Source organism: Python bivittatus, unplaced genomic scaffold, assembly GCF_059951505.1.
Source record: "Python bivittatus isolate LINGU-HERP-01145 unplaced genomic scaffold, Pbiv_v1 ctg000080_np1212, whole genome shotgun sequence".
NCBI lineage: Eukaryota > Metazoa > Chordata > Lepidosauria > Squamata > Pythonidae > Python > Python bivittatus.
The window spans coordinates 54340800-54364076 of record NW_028277035.1 but is presented as its reverse complement, the minus strand read 5'-3'; the positions used below and the strand labels follow the sequence as shown (position 1 = coordinate 54364076).

At 38.6% G+C, this 23277-nt stretch overlaps 1 protein-coding gene across 1 annotated transcript in view; it reads left to right on the top strand.

The window, feature by feature from the left end:
* The first annotated feature begins 3541 nt into the window (after positions 1–3541).
* Positions 3542–23277, top strand: part of VGLL4 (vestigial like family member 4) — a 101076-nt gene continuing 81340 nt past the window's right edge. The window contains exons 1-2 of the mRNA XM_088134113.1: positions 3542–3762; positions 8541–8617. Coding sequence (XP_087990239.1) covers positions 8554–8617 — 64 coding nt within the window. The 5' untranslated portion in view covers positions 3542–3762; positions 8541–8553. The remainder of the gene's footprint in view (positions 3763–8540; positions 8618–23277) is intronic.

Below are 23277 nucleotides of genomic sequence, written 5' to 3'. Positions count from 1 at the left end.
TGGAAGCTTCAACTGGTCCAGAATGCAGCAGTGCAAGCAATGATGAGCTTGCCTCAACATGCCCATGTGACATCTCTGCTCCATGAGCTGCACTGGTTGCTAGTGTGCTTCTGGGTGTGATTCAAGGGCTGGTTATCACCTACAAAGCCCTATATAGCATAGGGCTCAGCTATTTGCTGTACCATCTGTCTTCCGTGGTTTCTACCCAACCAGTATGATCTGGCAGAATAGACATGCGCTGTGTCCCCTCAATTAAACACTGTAATCTTTCAGGATTCAGGAAGCGCACCTTTTCTGTAGTGGCACCTGTCCTCTAGAATGAGGACCTTCCTGCAATTTGTATGGCTCCCACCCTGACGACATTCCAAAAAGCCTTAAAGACCTGGCTATTTACCCAGACCTTTGGGTAGGGTGGATGGGATTCCTCTGTTTGTGATGTTTTATGTTTACTTTGTTGTTTGATTGGCATCTTGTGGTTATTTTGTGGTTATTTTGTAGTTATTTTTGTACTGTTTTAGTTATTTTTTGTATTCTGCTGTTTTCATATTATTTATCGCTGTGGGCCTCCCAGAATCGATTGGAGTCAGGTGACATCCAAATTGAATAAAATAAATAAACATTAAATACAGCCTTTGTAGCTAGATTAATCTCCATGCCCTGCTATATTATTATGGGTACTTGAGTTATAATGGTTACAGCATGTCTGCACTATCCTGCTGCATCTTCTGATATTAAAATTTGAATGTTATATAGAATATTTTAGTCAACATTTACCAGATCTTGGAAGAGAGAAATAATTTATCTGAAAGGCAGTATCTTTAAAAAATATATTTTAGATATTTTTGATAATGACTAGAAGTCATTAAAAAAAAAACAACCTTGGGTTTGACATATTAAAAACAATTTGTGTAACTTCCTTCAAATGTTTGCTGAGCAAACTTGAGCGCAGAGTACCTGAACAGTTCTTAATTCATGCCTGCATCTCTGTTATCTTCACATACTGAATCTGAGGTCTGTTTACAGCTAAGAAGCAAACTGACATGAAAACTCTGAAGTTGCAACTATAGTGCTTAAAAGAAAACAGCAAAGCCGCTTGCCTGAAAATGATGGTTTTGTTTGCTGTACACTCATTTCTTAGAATTAGGAATTGTTGTGATGCTGTTAGGATGAAATGGAAGTTATTTAAATACGTTTATGGAGTCCTTGCTGCTCTGTGCTTTTTTTTTTTTTTAGTAGAATGAAGGAACCAAGCTCAGAGAGCACCAAGGACCCTGAGCTACATATATACATTTATTCTAGCAATTATTTGTTGCAGTAGTAATATATTTTCCTAGATTAACAACACTTTGAATATTCTCTTTGGAATTAGTTTGGTTTGACATAACTTGAAGTTGGCATTAATGAAGTCCCTATTTTTTTTTTTACAAACACTTTTTGAAAGGGTATCTTTAAATCTTCTCATATGGGGAATCCAGAGTGTTTTTGACACAGTATGAATTTTTATGGTCATTGGAGTATTTATTTAATTCAATTTCAACCCCAGAAGAACTCTGGGAGACTCCTAAGTTAAAAGAAGAGAACAATACATATAAAAAGATTATCACTGACTGGAAGACCACTTCAAAAATCAGTAAAAACCACCCTATCCCAAGTCTGGGAAAACAACCAAGTTTTTAATGATTTTCTGAATGTCATGAAGGAGGTTGCTGTACAGATTTCAAGGGGGAGGGACCTCATTCCAGAGGGCAGGTGCTGTCACAGAGAAGGTACGCTTCCTGGGTCCCATGAAATGACAGTTTAATTGATGGGACCTGGAGTTCACCCACTCCGCTTGATCTCATCAGATGGGTAAAAACATTCAGAGTTAAGTGATCTCTCAAATAACCAGGCCCCATCCCCATGAAGGGTTTCACAGGTGATAAGCAGCACCTTGAACTGGTTGTCTAGATAGCAGGCTGTACATCAAGAGAGCTAAGCAATACTGAAATATTTTCTCAAATCGTTTGCATACATAGTTTAGTGATTTGTTTTAGATTAAAGATTCCTTGAACTACTTTTTATAAAGCTGTTGTCAGTTGTAAACTGTGACCAATTTTATTAAAGGAAGCTGTGGAGACCAACTTTGGTAAGGCGCCAGGCTAGAAACCAGGGACTGTGAATTCTAGTCCCACCTTCAACATGAAGCCAGCTGGGGGACCTTGGGCCAGTCGCTCTCTCTCAGCCCCAAGAAGGAGGCAAAGGCAAACCATTTCTGAAATCTTGCCAAGAAAACTGCCAGGAGCCCCCCCCCCCAAAAAAAACTGTGGATAGAGTTAAGTTGCAGTGTCTGTATTATTATGATAAACATGCAACGATTTCAGGTACAGTATACAAATAGCTAACTTCACTGATACCCATTTTATTTAGATTTTGTAATGAGACCTATCTGAGAAGGGAATAAATAATTCCTTGATAATGTGACAATTCCAAGGAAGATTTTTGTGTTTCTCTTCCAGAGTAAGCTGACTTCACACATTGTTTCCACAGCAATGTTTTGATGGTGGACTTCATCGGTAGTAAACATTCACCAATGCTAGATTGAAGTACTTGGTAAACTTGGTATATTCTGCTTGACACATTTCTCAAAGGCGTTGCTTTTGTACAGTATCTGATTACCAAAATTATTCATAAAGTATAACATGCAATTTTAAGTTGAAGAAAAAGATTCTTTTTCAAAAGTTTTGGTAAAAAATACGGGATTGTTGAAAAGCAATGACCCTTGAGGGAAGTGATTGTGGTGCAAGATCTTAGGAAGCCCTTGGTCGCTACCGTTTTGCTCTCTAGACTGGCAACACAAGGCAGTCGGTTAAAAAAAGCTAATCGTCCAGGGAGGGAAGCGACGATGATTTCAGGTGATTTAGGAATTACTGCAACAAATTACTCCTCCTCAAGGGATTTGACCATCCCTCGGCGGGAACCGCTTGGACCGCGCATAGAGACTGCGGCTCGCGGCCGCCTATTATGCCCTCATTAGGAGCCCGCCTACCACTTCAGCGGGTTTCTACCGGGCAAGTGGCTCCGAGCTCGCCGCTTTACTCCTGGTCAGAGTCGCGGCGCGTGGCATGGAAACCGCCGCTGCGACGGACTAACAGCCAGGCTGCGGCTTTGTGTAGCCGAGACTCAGCGAGTGGGTGGGAGAATGCCAGCTGCAGCTGCAACGCCGGGCGCCGTGCACTCTCCGCCCTGAAGGAGGCGGCGGAGGGCAGACAATGAGGAACGCTTCCCGCCCCCGCCTCTGCCTCTAAATTCGGGCTCACTGAGACACATTTTATTCATTTTCCCTCTCAGCCGCCCCTCCCTCTCTTCCCTCCCCCGGCTTCGATATTACCTGCTGAGGATGTGATGTCATGGCCTTATTATCCTAATGTAGGCTGATCTCACGAGCTCCGCAGCCAATGGGGCAGCAGGGCTCTCCCCACCTGCTAGGAAGAGAATTCCATCATTCTTGGAATTCTTCCCTCGGCTAGTGCACCGCGGCGCGCGGCTGCTGAATCTGCAAGGCTCGCATTGTTTGGGAACCAGCCGCCCGACCCTCCGCCCAATCAGCAAGCAGGGCGCTTCCCGGCTGGAGCCCGCGCAACCGAGCTTGGCGGCTGGAGAAACGAGGAACGCTTAGAGCGACCGCGGCAGGGAGCGCGCTGACTTTCGCCCCCCTCCTGGCCCGGCTTCGCCCGGCTTTGCAGGGGGGAGCGCGACTGAGTAGCGCGGAGTTCGTGCAAACTGGTGAGTGAGGAGGACAGCAGCGGGAGCTTGAGCATGCGAAGCTCCTTGTCGTACCCGCCGCGGAAGTGCGGTGCGGCAGCTTTGCTGGAGGGCAGTTGATGATGGTGCGGCACCGGCAGGATGCTCGTGGGCGCTTAGCGGACCCTGTAGGAAGCTCGGCGCTGGGGGTCGCAGCCTGCCCTGGTCGCCTTTAAGCGGGCTGTGCTCCAGAGCGGGTCGGGGGAGAGCGTCGCTTCCAGACCTGCCGCCTGCTCCAAGCCGTCGAAGCGTGGAGGTTAAATCGAAAACGAACATTAGTTCCCGGCTGCAAGTGGGAAAAATCGCGTGTTAGACTTTATATGTCTGCACTCTGGAAAAGTGAAATCTCGGAGAACGGGGAGGGGAGAAGGGCGAGGACTTGCAATGGACTTGTAGTGCTTCGTATTACCCTCCCCCCCTTTCTTTCTCGTGTTTATTTTGCTGGTGTGAATTTATCCCTGACTCCAGAATATGCTAATTTAGTAGATCGCTGTCGTATTATATTTGCTCCGCGCAAAAACCGCTCCGCTTGAGTCTTCGCTTTTAGTTGACTGTTCTAGCTGGCCTGAACCAGTGAACCCTTCCTGCGCTTTTTCTTGAGAGAAGAGTTTCCTTGGGGCGCTGCCCATTCTTTCTCTGTGCTTTCTCTTGCGAGATGCCTAGCCGCCTACGACTGCACTCCCCCCCCCCGCACCCTTTACATGCTGAACGCACTCAGAAGTGTAAGCGAATATTAGACCGGAGGCGAGCTGGAAAGAAACAAAGCCACTTACGTGCGTGCATTCCTGTGCTGTTTCTGCCACGGATATCCACTACCTGAGTCTGAACTCACGGCTGGCTAGCAAGAACCAGCAAGGCTGGGAATTGATGCTGGTACGCAGACTTCTGTGATGGACAAGTTTGGTCGGATTTGCTAAGTTGTGCCAGAGCTGTTTGTTTTGTCCATCCTGACACTAACAGTTGCTGTTATCTCTGCCATGTCCTGTCAGTGCTTACAGGATGACACATCTCTTGCAGCCTTGTTTGGACTTGTCAGTGTCAGCGTGGCTTCTGCTCTTTCTTGAGCTCTCCTGATTTTTTAGATAGCTGCCTTCCTCAGGGTGCTTTACACCAAAGAGAGTCATCGGAGGGGCTTTGCATACTTCCCCTCTCCCAACCCCAGGGTTTTGCTATCACCGTGCACAGTGGCATCTCCTGGGTTTTGAAACCTTCATGTACTGATTCAGATCCTACATGATTTGGTCTGTTGGCCCAGTCTGGCTGCAGGTAGAGGATCCCCCTTTCTTCAACAGCTGTGATGTAATGATTTAAATTCTGCATGTGCTCAAGTTGTGATGTGGCATCAGTGTTTAAAAAGTGAGTTCAGAGGCAATGAGGGCTGCAGTGAAGACCTTGTGTTTTTTTACAGTTAAGTCCTGAGAGGAAAATACTTCGTTGCTTTTGTTGCTACTTGTTTATTTCTGTTTTCCTATGCACGGTGATTTTGGTAGACTCCTCCATCTGGTGATTGGAAAAGTGATGAAATGCTGTCCCTTAAGGAAGGAAAGCTGAACTGATCAGCCTTCTTTCAAAACCGAATCCTTGTAGGATTTATTCTGGACAGTTAGCAGTTAGTTTACAGGGAATTTGTTGTTAGCAGTTTTACAGGATTCTTTATAAAAATCACTTAAGCTAGCTCTCAGTCCCAGGGCACATGCTGCTCAAATATTTCTGACAAATTAGGCCTTGCTCCCTCCAGAGGCATGAACCTCAACTCCCAGAATTCCCAGCAATGACCCTGCTGATTGTGGGATTCTGGGAGTTGAAGTTTGTGTATCTATAATACATTAGCATTGGGGAAAGCTGGATTAGCCAGTTTTAAAAGGAGAAGGAAAACAAAGAAAACCAAGAAGTGTTTCCTGCAGTGAAATATATATATATATGTATGCATGTATGTATGTATGTACACATGTATGTCTCCAGATTTTTTTGTCTGAAATCATAATTTCATAATCTTTTGGTGGTCAGTCCTAGAACTGAAAAATTGTATGGTCCATTTTGTTGCTCTGAAGCAGAATCTTTCACAACTCACCCTCAGTAATATTGTACGTTAGCCTATATCCAGTTTATAATCTGGTGTAATCAGAGTGTAGGTGACTCAATAAAGTAATTTGCCCTTTTGTTTCTGAACACTCAGTGCAAACCCCTTATCTGGATAAGGACCCTACTAGGGTTGGTGGTTTGTTCCTTCTCTCCTGGATTCCAATTCAGAGTTGAAATTAACAAATATTGCATCCCATATGGTGATTAAGTCTAAAAAAACCCCCATAAAACTCACAGCAAATGAAGTGATTAATATTTTGTGTAGTTTGTCTTTTAAGATATACAACATAGTGATGTTTTCCGTACTTAGATTTATTGAACAACTTTATTTTAATGTTTTCTTCTTTCTCCTTTGTTGAAATTGTTAAAAGGTTTAGAATGTGACATGTATATGTACGTTTTTTAATGCCTTGAGTAGTGATTTATTCTTTTTGTTTATATCCTGATTTTTCTCTAAAGATCTCAAAGTGGCAGGATCAGAACCCCTGTTTCCAAATGTCTCAATATTTCAGCATTGTTCTTGCAACAGAACAGCTAGAGGATGAGAGAGGGTTACTGGATAGGGTTAGGATGAGAATTTGGATGTTGTCAGCTCTAGTAAGATGCTGCAGCCAGTATGCAATACATCTGCTATAGGAAAGAGATGGATGGAGTGTACTTTGCAAGCATAAAATTCAGTTTTGAAAACTGAATGAATGGTATTGGGGCATGCATTTAAAAACAGTACATTCTGGTACATCCTTGTCTGAAATTTTTAAACTGATGTGTCAGGAGGATGCAGAGGGGCTTTTCTGTAGTCTCTCTTCCAGCCTTTCTTAGCCTGATACTCAGAATTCCTGACCAGCATGGTTAAGTATGGTTTCTGGGGAAGACTGCTTTAACTTGCAATACTTTGTTCCTACATTCTAAACTGCATATAATCAGCATGTGGATATAGTATCAATTACATGAACATCCTTGATCTCCACCTTGACTCCGGATCAACCTATCTACAAGTCTAGGATAGTGATGAAGTTAGGAATTTAGACCTAGACTAATGGTATTTTTGGAACCTGTCCTTAAAGTCCAAGTGATCATGATCCAAATTAAAGATGTGACCTATGAGTAAATCAGTCAATCTGTCTTCTGTGGACCATGCTGCAAGAGTTGAGATGGTAAACAGCAGAATTAATAAAACTATTAATGTGAAATAAGCTCTCATTAAGCTGTATGTCTAAATAGATTTGCCTAAGTAAGTACAGCACTGCTAGACTATATTCAATTTATTTAGTCTTGGTTATAATCTTGGCCTTTGTATGTTGGGAAAATATTTAGAGGGGACAATTTTTGTCATTTTGATAGCCCTGGGAACATATTTAAAATTCTTAGGAATCAGCATCAATTTTTTAAGGATCTGAGACTTTTTTTGAGAACACTATAAACGGTCTTACTTGAGTATTATGTATGGTAATGAAGATTTGGTTTATCAGGCATCTAGTATTTCTGGAATTCAGTTGTTTCCCAAAGCAACAAATTATGATTGCTTTGGTTTGGTTGTTTAGTGTAATGAAATCATTTATTAAGTAGGAGATGACAATCTGAGCAGAAGCTTCTCCTTTCTAGCAATTTTAGGGAAGAGCATGAAGACAATAGTGCTGCAATTTGGATGCAATTACTGCTATAATTCAGTAATCAAGAATAGTTTTTCTAAGGAATCACTTGGAGAAACAAGCAAGATATAGTGGACCAGTGGTTTAACTTGGATTCTTAAAAGCAGAGAGTTTCATTTTACAAACTTTACAGGGGGTTAACTTTACAGTTATTTTACAAGCTTTATTTTGGGGGTTACTTTTTTGCCTTTATAGTTTGGACTGATTTTGTTCACAAAGTCTCATACAGTAATTAAGAACTGCTCTAAAGTACTTTTTTGCTGCTCTAAAGCAGCACATTTTTCTTTGGACGTCAGTGAATGCCACCTCTCATGGATTTGTAGAAGGTAGACTTGCCCTATAATGGTAGATCTCCCTCTTTATCAGGTGCAAAGGATTATTCATTAAAGAAGACTGTGTGGTGCATGCCTTTTAGATTTATAAGTAATCATGAGATAGAAGCCACTCTGCATTTAACTATTTTCTCTGTTATTAATAATGAAATATGAGATATGGGGTGTGGAAGGTGATATATTGGGAATTCCTCTCCTGATTGCCCCACCCCCACCTCTAGTTTCTCTTGGGAGAGAATATTTATTTATTTAAAAGTCTTGTATGATTGATTATGTGGCATCAAGTTGTTTTCGACTCCTGGCAACCGCATAGATCAGTGTTGTCCAAACTTGGCCACTTTAAGATGAGTGGACTTCAACTCCCAGAATTCCCCAGCCAGCCATGCTGGCTGGGGAATTCTGGGAGTTGAAGTCCACCCATCTTAAAGTGGCCAAGTTTGGACAACACTGGCATAGATAGATGTGTCTTATATAGCCTTACGTAGCCACCTATCTGGTACATCATAACTCTGGGTGGCTTGCAAACAAGGCGAAGCACACAGAGAGGACTGATAAATATTGGATCTCGACATATCCTGTATCCCAGAGGCTGACTGAAAAAGTACCTGCTCCTATTGATTGATGATAACTTAATAAAAAAGGAATTTGCCTCCTTTTATTGTCTGATAAAATAATACAATATTCATTTCTTATTCAGGATCCAGTTAGGAATGGAGACTCCACTGGATGTGTTGTCAAGAGCAGCATCACTTGTGCATGCTGATGATGAAAAACGTAAGTTAGAAGCTGTACTTCCATTCTGAGTTTAGGTATACTAAACTGCTGAGCTATATTGTGGATATGGATTTGTTTCCTTTTTAATGTATTTTTAAATGTTTGTACCTTGGAATACGTTGCTGACAGATTGTATCTAAATATTATAGATCGATCAATATGGTTTTAAAAATTGAGTTAAATGAAACAAAATTTCCTAGTTGGAATGGAAATTAACACTTTGGTTGGTGTTTGGCTGTTTGGGTTTTTTTCCTAGTAAGATAACGTAAAATATTTTCTACATGGAGTGAATGCAATTCCATACCATCATTTCTTTCAGTTAGTGGAAAGCTTCCAATTTGATAATTGGTATATTCAATATGAGTCCTAAAGCATGTTGTCTATACATAAAGATGCATCAGTTCTGAAAACAGGGGAGGACTGGACCATGTATGACTCCCCATTTCAACCTGACCAGCTTGCTATTCTGTCATCTAATTCCCATCCTGAAGCCTTTGCTCTTCAGATTCCAGCTGTACCCATTGTCCCTAGATTAAGAACCTGAAAGAAGAGTACAGCCTTTTTTTTTTTGCCTGTTTTAGCGAAAAACCACACTCAGGTTTTTGATATGAAAGTCATGCAATACTATTGCAAAAAGAAGCCCCCTCTCTTCAAGAGAAAGATATTAGTGATTAGGATAGTAACACCTGGCTAATAGATGATAAATAATTGATTAGAGGCTGCTGAGAAAGAAAGCATATAAATTACCCTATAGAGTAACTGCCTTGTTTTCCTAAGAAGTCATAGAGATGTATTAAAAAAGAGCAATAGTGAGTTGTTATTGTTAAGGAAGAATGGTAATAAAGGAGGAAAGATATACCTTAACAACAATAGGGACAGTAACAAGTATAATTACATATTTTAAACCATGTTTAATCTTTTTTCAGAATACAGATCAGTGTTTAAAAAACTCATTTCTGTAGAGTATTACTTTGAAGGCAGTTCTCTGTGTTTTATTACAACATTATTAAACAGTTAAAAACTAAGGTAAATTTGTATTGCACTAAAGTACATAAACTTCTAGGAAAGGTCTTCGAATTTGAGATGCAAGCAATATGACTGAAATTTTTTAGGCCCAAAGGGTAAAATTGTTTTTCTATTTCACATGGCGTATCTATCAGAAATTGCATCCTGTAGCATTTTTACACCACTAGCAGTAAGTATATCATACTGTTAATAATTCCAGTAGCATAATACAAAAATGACTGAAAGGCAGACATTCTCCTTCATGAAACATTGTGTGGAAATGCCAGCTTGTTAATTTAGTATAGTTAGAATAGAAACACTTGGGCTTGGGGGGTTGGGGAATAGTATCTTCATTGTCAGTTGAACCACTTGCCAAGGTCTTTCAAAACAGAATTGAAAAATGGTAGGCCATGTTGATTCTTTTATGAGGAATCATACCCAGTGATTATGCTAATGGGCATCAAGCTTAAGAGCAGCGGCAACAATAAAAAAACAAGGCTTTAAAACAGACATTTGATCCATTTTCCAGTCTATTTAACAGCATGAAAATGTGACTGTGTCTGTAATGTTTCTCACAGCCAAATAAAGGCATACTTTCAATATGCCAACTGCTGCTAGTTTTTTGGAAAAAGACTAACAATTGAGTAAGATTCAATTAATTCAGGTAAATCAAGTATTTTTGTGAACCTTCTGGGGAACATTTAACTTTCCAGCTTAAAAAAAAATGAAATTCATGGCAGGGGAAATAACATTGCTATCTAATGAAATATTTTTATAATAAAACAAATGACAGCAGTAAAAAATTGGTCATGGTAATATTACCAAATAGAAGTAAGGGCCCTATCACTTGATTGAGTGAATTGTAATGTTGAAGTTGTGAATCTTAGTTTATCAGAGTGTCAATATAAAGAATTTGCAAATTGGATGTGGGTAAGCATTGTACTGATGGGGGATGTCTCTTTCATCAGTTTCTCATAAAATCTTTAACCAGAACTGGGGATGACAAACTTCTTTACCCTGCGAGGCACATTTTGGTTATTTCTTCAGTACAATCATAATATTTGAATCTTAATGATTACAGAATTGGCCTGGGAATAATATCTTAGAATTGAATTCTCCATCAGTACAATGGTTGCCCACACCCAATCTCCAAATTCTTTACATTGACAAACTAAGATGGTCCCTAGATAGTGACTGCTGATCATTTTTTAAAAAGAATGTTATTGGGAGATAAGTCAAACCTCATAAGATGTCACATGAGATCTCATGAGCTTTGGGTATTGTATGTTGAAAATGTGTATTTATTTATATTTTTAGAGCCCACAATATACAGAACTACTTCCCCACCAAAAAGGTTATTAGCTCCTATTCAGGTAGTACAGTAATATTTGAACCAAAACTAGATACTTTAGAAGTTGAAAAACTGGGAGTTTAGAAGTTACGAGGTATATCTAAAAAGGATCTTGGAATAAAGAATAATACTCTGGTTCTTCTTCTCTGTTTTTATGTTCTGCTCATTTTTAAATTATTGAGAATGATGTTGAGTCAACTTCATTAGCATAGCTTGTAATGGTAGGGTTTTTTATTGCACAATATGAAAGTTGTAAAACCAGTTATGGTGAAATTATGAATAAACTTTGTTGTGTTTAACATCTAGTAAGACTGTTGCTCTATACACATCCGCACATAGAGTTACTTGATTTAATATAAAGCATTTGAAATGTCGAAGTAGTAACTCTACTGCAGTGTTCTCATTATATTTAGTTTCATGATTTCTGAGAGAGAGAGATCTATGCAGATCAAAATAATTATGCCAGCTCACAGGAACTGTGTGTCAATTGGATCATAATTACGTTCATTTATTATTGATTGCCAAGTGAAAGAAAACGAACTATGAACTTCAACAGAAGATGTCTTCATACCTGTTGACATAGCTGCTGGTGTGTAATGTGGCAGTCATTCACTTTAACCATCAGCATATTATTTTATTCTTTTGATATTTAAAATATAACCCAAACAGCATTTGTTAAAGTCACTGTATTGACATTAACAAATATGGCTACCCTATTCATTTATTTGCTCTTTTTCTTCATTGTTAGGACTTCACCATTAAGTAAATTTGGTTGGTAGGCATGGTTTGATAACAGGGAGTATTTTCCTTATGATTTAAACTGGAATTAGTTATGGCACCTGCCATCACATCTGATGTAATCATGGATGGGTGATTCTTGTAACGGGAGCACAAAGAAAGAACAATGTAAACTGTCACTACAAAGTTCAAGACTGTTAGCCAAGATGTATCTCAGGGGTAAAATTTGTTTAAGAAAATGGCAAAAACTTTAAAACTTAATAATATTGGAATTCTTTTTAAAAATAGGTTAAACCGAGTTACCCTCCTCCAGTGGGCAAGTACATACATATATGCATTGAATTGTCACTTTCCAACTTCACCCAACATGAACTACAGGTCATATATACAGTAACAGGCTTTATGACAGTGAGAAATATGACTGCCTGAGCTTCTCAGATTGTTAATTAAGTTAAGGGCTAATCACTTCATAATAATACTGAGATTTCAAAACAGTGGCTGCATTTGGATATAACCTTTGTTCAGTCTTGTTTATTATAACAGCTTTGTAAGTTAGCTCCAAAATTACCTTTTTGTTTCAATTCTCTGTTGGGTTGGGAAAGGATCATGTGACCAAGGAAATTACCTATTGCATTTGCATATTCAGAGCACATTTCTTGAAAATCATCTTGCTACGTTGTCAGAAAGTACAAGTTAAGTCAGAGCTTTGTTATCTAATGCAGTGTAATGATTCTCTTGGCTACCCATAGCCATCATGCATAAAGAATTTACCAACTCTTGAGGTGTTGATAAATTCATGTACTAGTGATCTGTCTTAGGATAGCATGCACAGAGTTGACAAGCAATGATCATTGCAAAATCACTTTGAAAGATTTATGAATTTTAGAATCTAGAGGGATTAGCCAGAACTGTATGAATTAATGTTCTAATTCCTTAATTGCATTTCTAATTAGGAGATTGTAACCAAGTCTAAATGTTCCTGGAAGTGTTTTTTAAATGCTGTATTAGTGTAGATTTCATCTATTTCTTTCAATTTCTGAATGAAAATAAAGTAATGGGCTTAGAAACACCCAATATGGTATCCCAGACACTTAACAAGAATGGAGTTTCAGAAGTCCCAATAGCATCAAGACCGAAAAGGCTTAAATACTGAATTATGTAAGGTAGACAAAATGCTAAGAAGCACTTTCTTCCAAAGTTGTAAAATCTGCTTCTGGATAAGTAAAATTGTACAATATGATAATATTATAAGAAGGCTATCTTGTCTCCTCCAAAAATATTTATGAACTGTTTTTGTCGTGGCTTTTCCCCCAATATAAGCTTCTCATGAGGGAAAGAGTAAAATAATATCTACAACTTAATATTATCCTTATGTATTCTGCAGCATTTCTGGCCCATATAATAAAATAGATACAGGTAGTCCCCAGTTTAAGAACAAGTTCCGTTCCCAAGGTTCTGTCCTTAAGTCACATTTGTATGTAAGCCGGAACAGTATTATTGTATAATACTGTATAAGTATTATTGTGTAATGAACTTGAACCATTATCTGTTTAATTCGAATTTTGCTACAATAGGCTCTGTTCTTAATTATGGATCATCTGTAACCTGGGCATTCTTAACCCAGGGACTACTTCTACTCAAAAAGATAAAAAATTCTAGAAGTTTCAGTGGAGTTAAATAGTACATTTCAAGTTGAACACACAGAAGAACTGGGTTCTGAAATTTTTATTTCCAACTGGTAACTGAAACCAAAATGCACATCTAATTGCAAGCCTTAAAATGGGGAAAATTAAACTAACACCTCCTCATGGGCAATTGCTTAGTTATTGAAAATCAATAATTTCAGGATATTTATTGGAATCTTTGTGTCAACAATAAATTTGAAATAGTTTATATATTTGCTTGAGATAACACAAGAATAAAAATATAGAACAACTTTGTAGTTAAACTAATTTTAATTTCTCTAAATACAAAGATCCTTATTCCCCCATGGACAAAAATACTAAGTATTTATCTAGTTTCTATCAGAAATTATAACAAATAATGTGACTCTGAATATTTTAGCAGCATGCTATAGCAAAGACAATGATGGAATTTATTGCAAACACAGCAACCACCCTGCCGTTTCCTGTTTCTTTTGTCTAATAAAACATTATTAGTTCAAATAGATTGTTTAGGAATGTTTTTAAAAAGAGAAAACTCTTATAAGAAGATTAAGGAACTTAGAACCATAGAATTGTGGAAGTGGACTACATGATCCTTGTGGTCCAACTCCACAATTCTATGATTCTACCACGTGCAGGAAAACCAGTTAAACCATCCTTGAGAGGGGATGGTTTAGCCTCTTCTTAAAGTCCCCCAGAAATGGAAAACTCATATGTTCTGTAAGTAGACTGTTCTACTCTTGTACAGATCTTACTGTCAAGAAACCTTAGTGTGTACCTACTGCTGCTCTTGTGTGGCAGTAAGACTACTTAAAGTTGAAGCCAATGCATGGATTAATATCTTCAAATTTTGGCTAGAGCATGTTACTTTTTGGCTTAACTTCATATGTGTTAGCTAACCTTATTATCTCAAAATGTCAGAAAGGGTTGGAGGAGAAGCTGCACCACTAGACTTCTCTCCTCATGCATTAATAATAGTGGAGTATGACTTGCCCATGAAGAACCTCAAACAACACACATTTGATATGGAACATCAAAATGAGCACACCCTCATTCCTACTGATGTCTTTTTAAGCAACCAAGTTACCAGTCATAAGCTTGCTAGATATCTAAATATGATCACCATACCTGCATTCCAAAGAGTTCTGACACTTGCAAACTGTAATGCCTTGCAAATTGCTCTCCTGGAAGGGAGATTCTAGCAAATCCCATATATTGAATGGTTTTGTCACTTTAAGTCAAAAGCCATTGAAACAACAGTCCATGTGGTTCTTTACAGTCAATCCTATCAAGATCTGCAAAAGAAATTTATTACACTTTCATCAATTCAATAGCCAGGCTGTACTGACTCTTTTTATCTCATATCTTTTTGCTGATCAGCATGATGCACTCTTGTAGAATGACGTTATTTTGTTTAATCACCAGCAAGATTCTACAGGACCTCACTAGGAACAGTTTGACTTGATTAAACCTGCTTCAGGTTTAGTGATAATAACAACTCTTAATTCCTGTTTACCTGTTTCCAGCTTTATTTCTGATGGTCTCTTCACTGAAGCCTTAGTACTAATAGCCGTTAGTGTTCAAAGTGGTTTACCTGAATTAATAAAGTTTCACCTGTGCTGGCTATATTCAATTTATCTTTTTTATTCTATTTTCTTGTATTTATCATATATAATCTTTTATTTTTGTCCTATGTTTCATGTTATGTAAGGCTGGTCAATGACTGAAATAAATGTTTAAACAAAATCTTAGTAATTGCAAATTATACCCATTATTTATGGTCCTAGTTTCTGTGGCAGTGGAAAATAAGTGAAAACTGGTCATCTTCCCTTTGATGCCCTTTTATGTATCTGAACACTGATACCATGTCTCCCCTCAGTTTTCCAAACTGAACATCCTAAGTTTCTTCAGCCTGTCCTGGTAAGGCTTGTCCTCAAGTTCCTGTGTCATGTTTGTCCCCCCCCACCATCCTATTCTAACCTGTCAGTATCCATCTGAAAATGCAGTGCCCAGAAGTGCATATAGTACTCCAGATGAGGCCTCACCAGTGCAAAGTAGAAGGGGAAAAAACCTTCATCTCTCTTTGATAGAAGACTTTTTCTGGCACCCCCCAGAATTGTGTTAGCCTTTCTGACAACTGTTTCACTTTGCTGTCACATGTACAGCTTTTTTTTCAATGATCATAGCCAAGTCTTCCTTCAGGATGACTCTTCCAAGCCATCTAACCCTAACCCTAACTCCTTCATCTTGTATGTGTGCCCAATATTTTTTTCCCATAAATGTAATACCTTAAATGTAACTTATAAAGTCCTTTATGACTTGGTGCCTAGTTACCTGCAGGTCCTCATCTCTTGCCATTGGCCTTGCCACATCAATCCTGCTGGGAGAAGCAGCTGGTTGTCCTCCTATTTCCAGGAGGTCAGGGGGGCTGAAGCCCAGAAGTATTGTCTTTTGGTGATGGGCCAGCCCTCTGAAACCATCTCCTGTTTGAGATTTGTCTGTGTCCAACATTCTCTGCTTTCTTCAAGAAGCTAAAGATAGAGCTGTTCTGGAAGACTTTGGGGGCCTAATGCTATATACTGTGTTTGGCTTTTATTTGTTCTATTTTTTTTTATTTCATTGCTGCCAAGAGTCCTCTGTGTTGGAATATAAAGTTGATTAATAAATAAATAAAATTAAATTTATACCTGTTGAAGGACCTCTCATTCCGCTCAGCCTAGTCTTCCAACCTGTTCAGATTGATTGCAATCTCTGGGTGTTAGCTAGTGCTACCAAATACCAATGAAAATACATTGGAGATCTATGTTTGTCTTCTTAAAGTTTTTTTTTAATGGATAAAGAAGAATGGTAGTAGAGATGATAATAATGTAAAAGATAGACTCAGATAAATGATTTCAATGTCTGGATCCTCAGTAAATCTCCATGTTTGAGACTGGTTTGATCTTTTAATCACAGATGTCTTTTGCCAAATGAAATAATGTTGAAGACCAGAACACCATGATGGAAGCAGCCACTTTGCTGCACACTGATCCTGTGTATTTGAAATAGAGAGAGTAGAACAAAGAGTTCAAGATTAAGAACAGATGTACCTCATCATGAACTGACATAAGTCAGCAATAGAAAAGAGGAGGAAGAATGATGTAGTAGAATGTTTACTTCTCATGCTGTTTTTTTACAAGGGATTAAATTCAGCAAATATCCACAGTTGCTCATGTAAATCAAAATTGAGGCTAACAAATTTCATCTTGATCCTAACAATATATATTACAGGGATCCATCTTATAAAAAGCTAGCCTGCAAGATTTAGCCCCAAAACTGAACAGAAAACACGAGTAAAGCAACTGATAGCAGGCAGATCAAGTTTTCCCTTTATGGGGTGTCTCCACCAGCCTATTAAAAACTTACTTTCCAGGTTGTCTGACAGCATATTTTAAAATGAATATCATTGAAATGTATTCCAGATTCAGCAACAGAACAAACAAGCTTGTCAGTAACAAATTGCATGTGGAAGGAAGAAAGAATAAGGATCTATCATTGGAAGCTCTCTCAGGTTCCTGTAAAGCCTGGGCCATAAATATTTTAGAATATACAAATAAATCTTGGCTTGCAATCTATTATGCATAAGTTATACTTGGCTTCTGCTTTGAAAGTAACTTTTTCAGTTCAGACGCAAAGTATCAATATGGACCCTTATGAAACAAAGCATAGATTAATAAAATTGGAGAGTATTTAGCAAATAGAAGTCTCTGTATAGGATTAGTTTGAATATAATAAATACATTTTCCTTTATGCAGGAAAAACATACTTCTGGCTACCTATAGTTGCTCATTTAATTTGAACATAATTGCAAAAATCCCACGATTTGTTAAAGCAGATTGTTTTAATAGATTTCAAGTGTCAATTTAACAACTGTTTAACAACGGATTCTTAATCAGGTCCTTAAAAATTAGGAAGAAAGGTCCCTTCCAGCCCCATTAAAAAGCATGAGTTGTGGCTTAGTATACTTTGCTGGGTAGGAAACTTGGAACAAACACTATTGCATTGTCAGCTCCTGTTGTTTTTATGTTAAAGTGCTTGTATTTTGCAATCTCTCTTGATTGGTGAGCAGCTGCCTTGCTCTCGGAAGCTGAACAATGCCACTCCGAGCACATACGTTTTGTTTATACTCAGTTTTCTGACAGCGGCAATAAAGCTGAAGTCGGATGAGCCTTCATAAGTCTCTATTTGTTTTCAGATAAGCCTGCATCCTGCTCAGGTTGCAAGGACAATGGAATTTCCCTGCACTATGCATGCCATGTTCCTTTAGTTTTGAATGAGTTCATAAAAGTCTGAGCTAATGCTTTTGAGAGTCAGAAAGGGTAAGAAGAATGGGGGAAGAACTCTCTTACAAAACCTGTTTCACTGTAAACTTGCAAGCGTTACTTCAAAGACAGACTAGGCATTTCACAGTAATGTGAAGTTTAGTAATCCAACAGGACAGGAATAAAGATATTTATATAGGCACAATGAATAAATTTTCCTCATTCACACTTTTCAGGTTTTAACTCGTGTAGCAGTTGAAACTACTCCCAAAGTGTACTGTTAGCTGTTCTTCTGTATGTATAGCGAAAATAGCTTGGTTGGGGTAAAAGATTCTCAGGAGTGTGATATTCTTCACATTGCTCTCTGGATCTTAGATTGATAGTTTTCATATTAAGATGTTAGTGAAACTGTCTTGTGAATTTAGCACTTCCTCTAAGTTAATTCTAATATAGCTTCTGTTCATTATTAAAATGTAACGTGGAGAGTATTTAAGAGAATTTGTTTTGGTACAGAAAGAGCTGTATGAAATTTGGATACTGTTTTCTAATTGTTATACCCAGCAGGAACTGGGTAACAAAATATATTTTGAAATTATGCTGTAATTCTTGTATATTAAATTCTTCTCAGTACCAGGATGGAAACCAAATACAGCTTCCTTCCAGTAGATTACTGCAGTTGCTTTGAGTAGGTCTTTTGTCCACTTGTTTTTTGTCACCTGTTGCCCCTTGTCACATGCTAAGCTGGTAAGATCTTTAGAGAAGGAATGGGTTTTTGATTTAATTGCACACAGTACCCAAGCAAGAAGGCAAATGTAGATATTTGCACAGTTCAGCAAATCCTACCTAGTACATGTGTTTTTGATAATACTGCCTATACATAAACATTTTGCTTGAATTCCTGGGTATTAATGTCCATGCTATCCTCAATCCTGGTTTTCAGATACAGTGTACCTAAGTTTTCAACAGGTACTCAGGGAATAATGATGTTCTCATAATAAGAAATCAAGCCTAGTATTGTAGCATGCTTTATTAAAAGAACTCCCCCCTCCTTTTGTAGTTTTATTATAAACTAGTAGGTTTAAGAAATGCACTGAGGAAGAAAGGAAGATGCCTGTTCCTCAGAATCCTTGCAGATTCCTTTAGGCAGCTCCTGACAATTAGAAGGTCTCTTTCTGGCTTTCCCAAGAAATGAATTAAAATTGGCCTCTGGTTTTGCATTTCGAAGAGCCAAACTATAGGTTATTTTAGAAGATTGAGACTGTTATCTTTCAAAGATGATTGTACTGAACAACTGACTGCAGATGGGGAACGCTGAAGGACCAATAATATCTGAAAGAGAACACCTTGGCTTTCTATGTGAGTTTGCAATTGTATAAGACAAAGTGATGGAAACAAATAGCACCATATTTGCCATTTTTTGGTGAGGCTGCAAATAGTTTTAATATTTCTGCTACTGGCTAGAAATGTTCTACGTGTTGGGAATAAAAAATGGTGTCTTATTTTTCATAACTATTTTTAATCAGCTATACAGGTAGTCCTCATTTAGTGACTGCCTGATTTAGTGACTGTTTGCAGTTACAGTGGTGATGAAAAAGTAACTTTACAACCAGTCCTTGCATTTATGACCTTCACAGGTCTGTAAAGCAAAGGAAAGTTGAAGTAAGATCATGAGCATAGTTGCAGTTTCACTTAGCGACTGATTCGCTTAATGACTGATTGTGCCCTGAGCACAGTCTATCAGGGGAAGGTGGTCTTATAGATACCCAGGCCCTGAATCCTATAGCTCTTTAAATTGCACTTGTAAACACACCACTAGCCAATGTAGCTCCCATAGCAGTAGGGTTATATGGCAGTAATGAAACTCCCCATAAGCACAAGAGTTTCTGCATTTTGCATCAGTTCTAGGCGGTCTTCAAGGACAACCTCATGTAAAGTAAATTGCAGTTATCTAGTAATATAGTCATTGATCATAATAAATTAACTGTTTTATGGTTTACACTACAAGCTTAGATAATCCCAAAGCACTATATTTTGTGAACCCAAACTATGCATGGCTGCTTACAGCTGTCCTGTCTGCTCTATTCCCAATCCAATAAGCATTCACAAAGGAGTCGCTGTTAGCAGGAATGGAGGGGGAAAGAGGTTCTGGCCTGAGTTGATAAAGCATGCAAAGTCAGGCTTTTGCTAAAATATTTCTTACAGTCTCTGATGGTGGGTTAGATGAAAATTCTGGTTTACTGACTTTTCTTTTGCATGCTTTTAATGATCTGAACATGTGAATCATTTGGTTTATATAGAGTTTGGTTACTTATGTAATAAAGTAGAATGCACATATTTATTCTGCCCCATTTCTGTGCCAGGAAAATATATAGTACATTTTGATAAACTTAGCTGAAGGGTGTAATAGTTTGGACTAAATAATTAGTCTGATTATGGTATGCATTTTTTTTAACCTGAGTACTATTTACTGAATAAGGTTTAACCAGTAAGACTAGAAATACTGTTGATTTGTATAACTCTGTCATATTGGTCCTGACTATAGTAAATCATATAAATGAAAATAAACCCACACCAATATTTATTTAAGAATAAATACCAAAACAAGGAATGGGGATTTGCTAACAACCTAGTAATAGTCTTTATGCCATTCATGTTTGCTTAACACTGGAGCAAAGTTCAACAAATATATTCATCCATCAATATCCTCACGCCATTGTAAAGACTATAGTCTTGAACTTTTTGTGAATTTACCATTGTTGTAGTTTTTATTGCACAGTCTAAGATGGATCTTTCTTCCTTTAGCATCAGTATTCCCTCTCTTCTGAAACAGAGAAAAAGACAGTGACAATTTCCTTTCCCTTCCCTGAAAGTATGGAAGCCATTTCAAAACACTTCCACAGTTCCTATTTGCTTTGAAGGAGATTCCCATCTCTTGCACCCTGCTCCCCAACCACAGACTGTTGATAAGCCATCATTTTGTCCATGCCTTCAAAGTAAAGCTGCTTCAATTTCTTGTACAGAGTGGTTCCCAATGTTCTGTTCTGTCAGCGAGAGACCAAATCTGATATGATGGCAACCCCCCCTAAGAGTTCCAGGAGTCAAGCTTGACTTCTGTGACTACCTGGATGGGTGCAAATAATCTTCTTGGGCACAATCTGAAAGTTGGCTGCCACTGCTGCCTTCCGGGATGTTTCTTAAACTTCCTGATCTAGCCTCTAGTTCTGGGATTTCGTGGTGGGTTTCCATCTGTCCTTACCATATCTGACCCTTCTGAGCAATTTCTAAGGTTAGCTGGGCACTGCAATCTGTACCAATGGGAATCTCCCCCCATCCCCATTTGTTTTGCCCAATCATTTTTCTCTTTCTAGTGGTAAGACGATTATGACTGTTTTCAGGAACAAGAATAAATTACATTTTGCTCGGTTTTGCTTGTTTAATTTGACTGGTTTGGATTGACAGTTGTCCTTCAGTGGACAATAGTACACCTAGGCAAGGAAACCTCTGGGGAAAAACTTAAGAGTTTACTTTTATTGCCCCAAGGTAAAGACTGTGGTCTTTGTCAGAGATCTGAAAAAATTAAATACATGGTTGTTGAATTGTGCACAATAGAATAAGTGAACTCCTTTAAATATCTAGGCAGGGGTGTCTGTACAATATCATCAAAAGCATGTGCAACACATAAAAAAGAGGCAGAACTTTGATAGCACTGGCATGGCTGCTATCTTGTCTTTTTTGACCACATCCTTCAGATACTTCAGATACTAGGTATATACTCCTCTCAAACATTGATTGGAACTTGCACGCAGCAAAGCCTAAGGTTACAGTAGTGAGATCTGTGAAACACAGTTGCATCTTTTTAAAGGGGGTCACCTTATTTCCCCACAATAAAGATTTTCAGTGGGAATTTATTCCCCACTTGTTGTATGAGGTGAAAATATGGGTATTGGGAAAATGAGGCAACTTGTAGCTGGTAAAGACTAGCTAGAGCTCCCTGGCTCTGCTACCAAGACCTCCTTCTCCCTGCCTTGCAGGGAATTGAAGTGGTACCCTAGTGGGTTCACAAAACCCCACGGGCCCAGGCCTACTGAAAAGTCAGGTCTTTATGACCTTCCTGAAGGACAGCAGGGTCAGGGCCATGCAGATCTTGGGAATAATGCTGTTCCAGAGGACAGCAGCAGTGACATAAAAATGTAAGCCACACTTTAAAAACAATTATTTTATTAAATGGATATTTTCTGCAAACTGTTCTAAAGATACCACATAGGATGTATAACACAATAATTGAGAAGTGGAGCATATGTGGGCGTCCAGATACTAATGAGCTAGAACTCTGCGCATCCCTCACTTACTGACCGTGGTAGCTGGGATTGCTGGAAGAGATGGTTCAGTAGCATCTGTGGAAGGCCATAGGAAGGCCGTCCTTGCAGTAAATGAAAGAACTAATTTATGCCTTTATGTCCTTGCTAGAAGATTATGTTGATTCTGCTCTTTGAATAAACAACTCATATAGTTTAAATTAGTTAATATCTTGATTAGTCAATTCATTGTATCAAGACACAACACAGCGTCAAATAACAAAAGGATAAAATAGGGATAAATATACCAAAGTACAGAGCAAAGTATATTCAGATAGATACATCACCTTTACAGGTGGAATTTAAAATAGGAACTGGGATTGCATATATCTGTACCCCAGTAAGTCTTGAGATATCCCAGTTGTGGTTTTTTTGCATGTGGTTCATTTGCTCAGTAACTCTGACAGAGTCACTTTGTGTGAGATGGATGGCTATATAAATATGATAAATAAATAAGAAATAACTAAAAACTTCAACCTCTTCATGACTTGATGGATATCATTTTGCCATTTTGTCAGTAACTGATTATTTGAGTTCTTGTAAATTTGTGCTTGTGTCATCTGGGAAAATAACTACCTAGTTTTCTTTTAACCTTCGGTTTTTCTAGTCTTCAGGATCTTCTCCAGTGACTCTTCTCTTTGCATTAGGAGTCCAAAATACTTAAGCTTTAGCTTCACTATTGGTGTTTCAGTGGGCATCTGATTTTAATAGAACAGAATATTAAAATAATTAACATTGATTGATTGAGTGATTACATGTCACCAATTCATTGTCGACTCATAGCAACCACATAGATAGATTTTCTCCATGATGATCTGTCTCTAACCTGGTCCAGCTCTTCAACGGTGCTCTCATCACCCTTGTAACTGAGACATTCCACCTTGCTGCTGGTTGTCCTCTTCTGTTTCCTTCCACCTTTCCCAACATTAGAGCCTTCTCCTAGGCCTTTGCATAGTGTGTGTGAAGTAGGATAATTTGAGCTGATCATTAATCTCCTTGTTTTGTTTTGTGTATTAAGGACATACACCCTCCCCCAACACATTAACCCCAGGCCTGGGACTGAAGCCAGGTTTCAAGGGCTTTGTGGAACCCCAGGAGAGACAGCGCCATCTATCTCTCTGGGGTGATGCTGTTCCAGAGGGTGGAGCCCATGACAGAGAAGACATGTTTCCTTGGTCTCATAAGATGGCAACATTTATAGAAGGGGCCTGGAGCGCACCCACTCTGCCTGAACATAGCGGGCAGC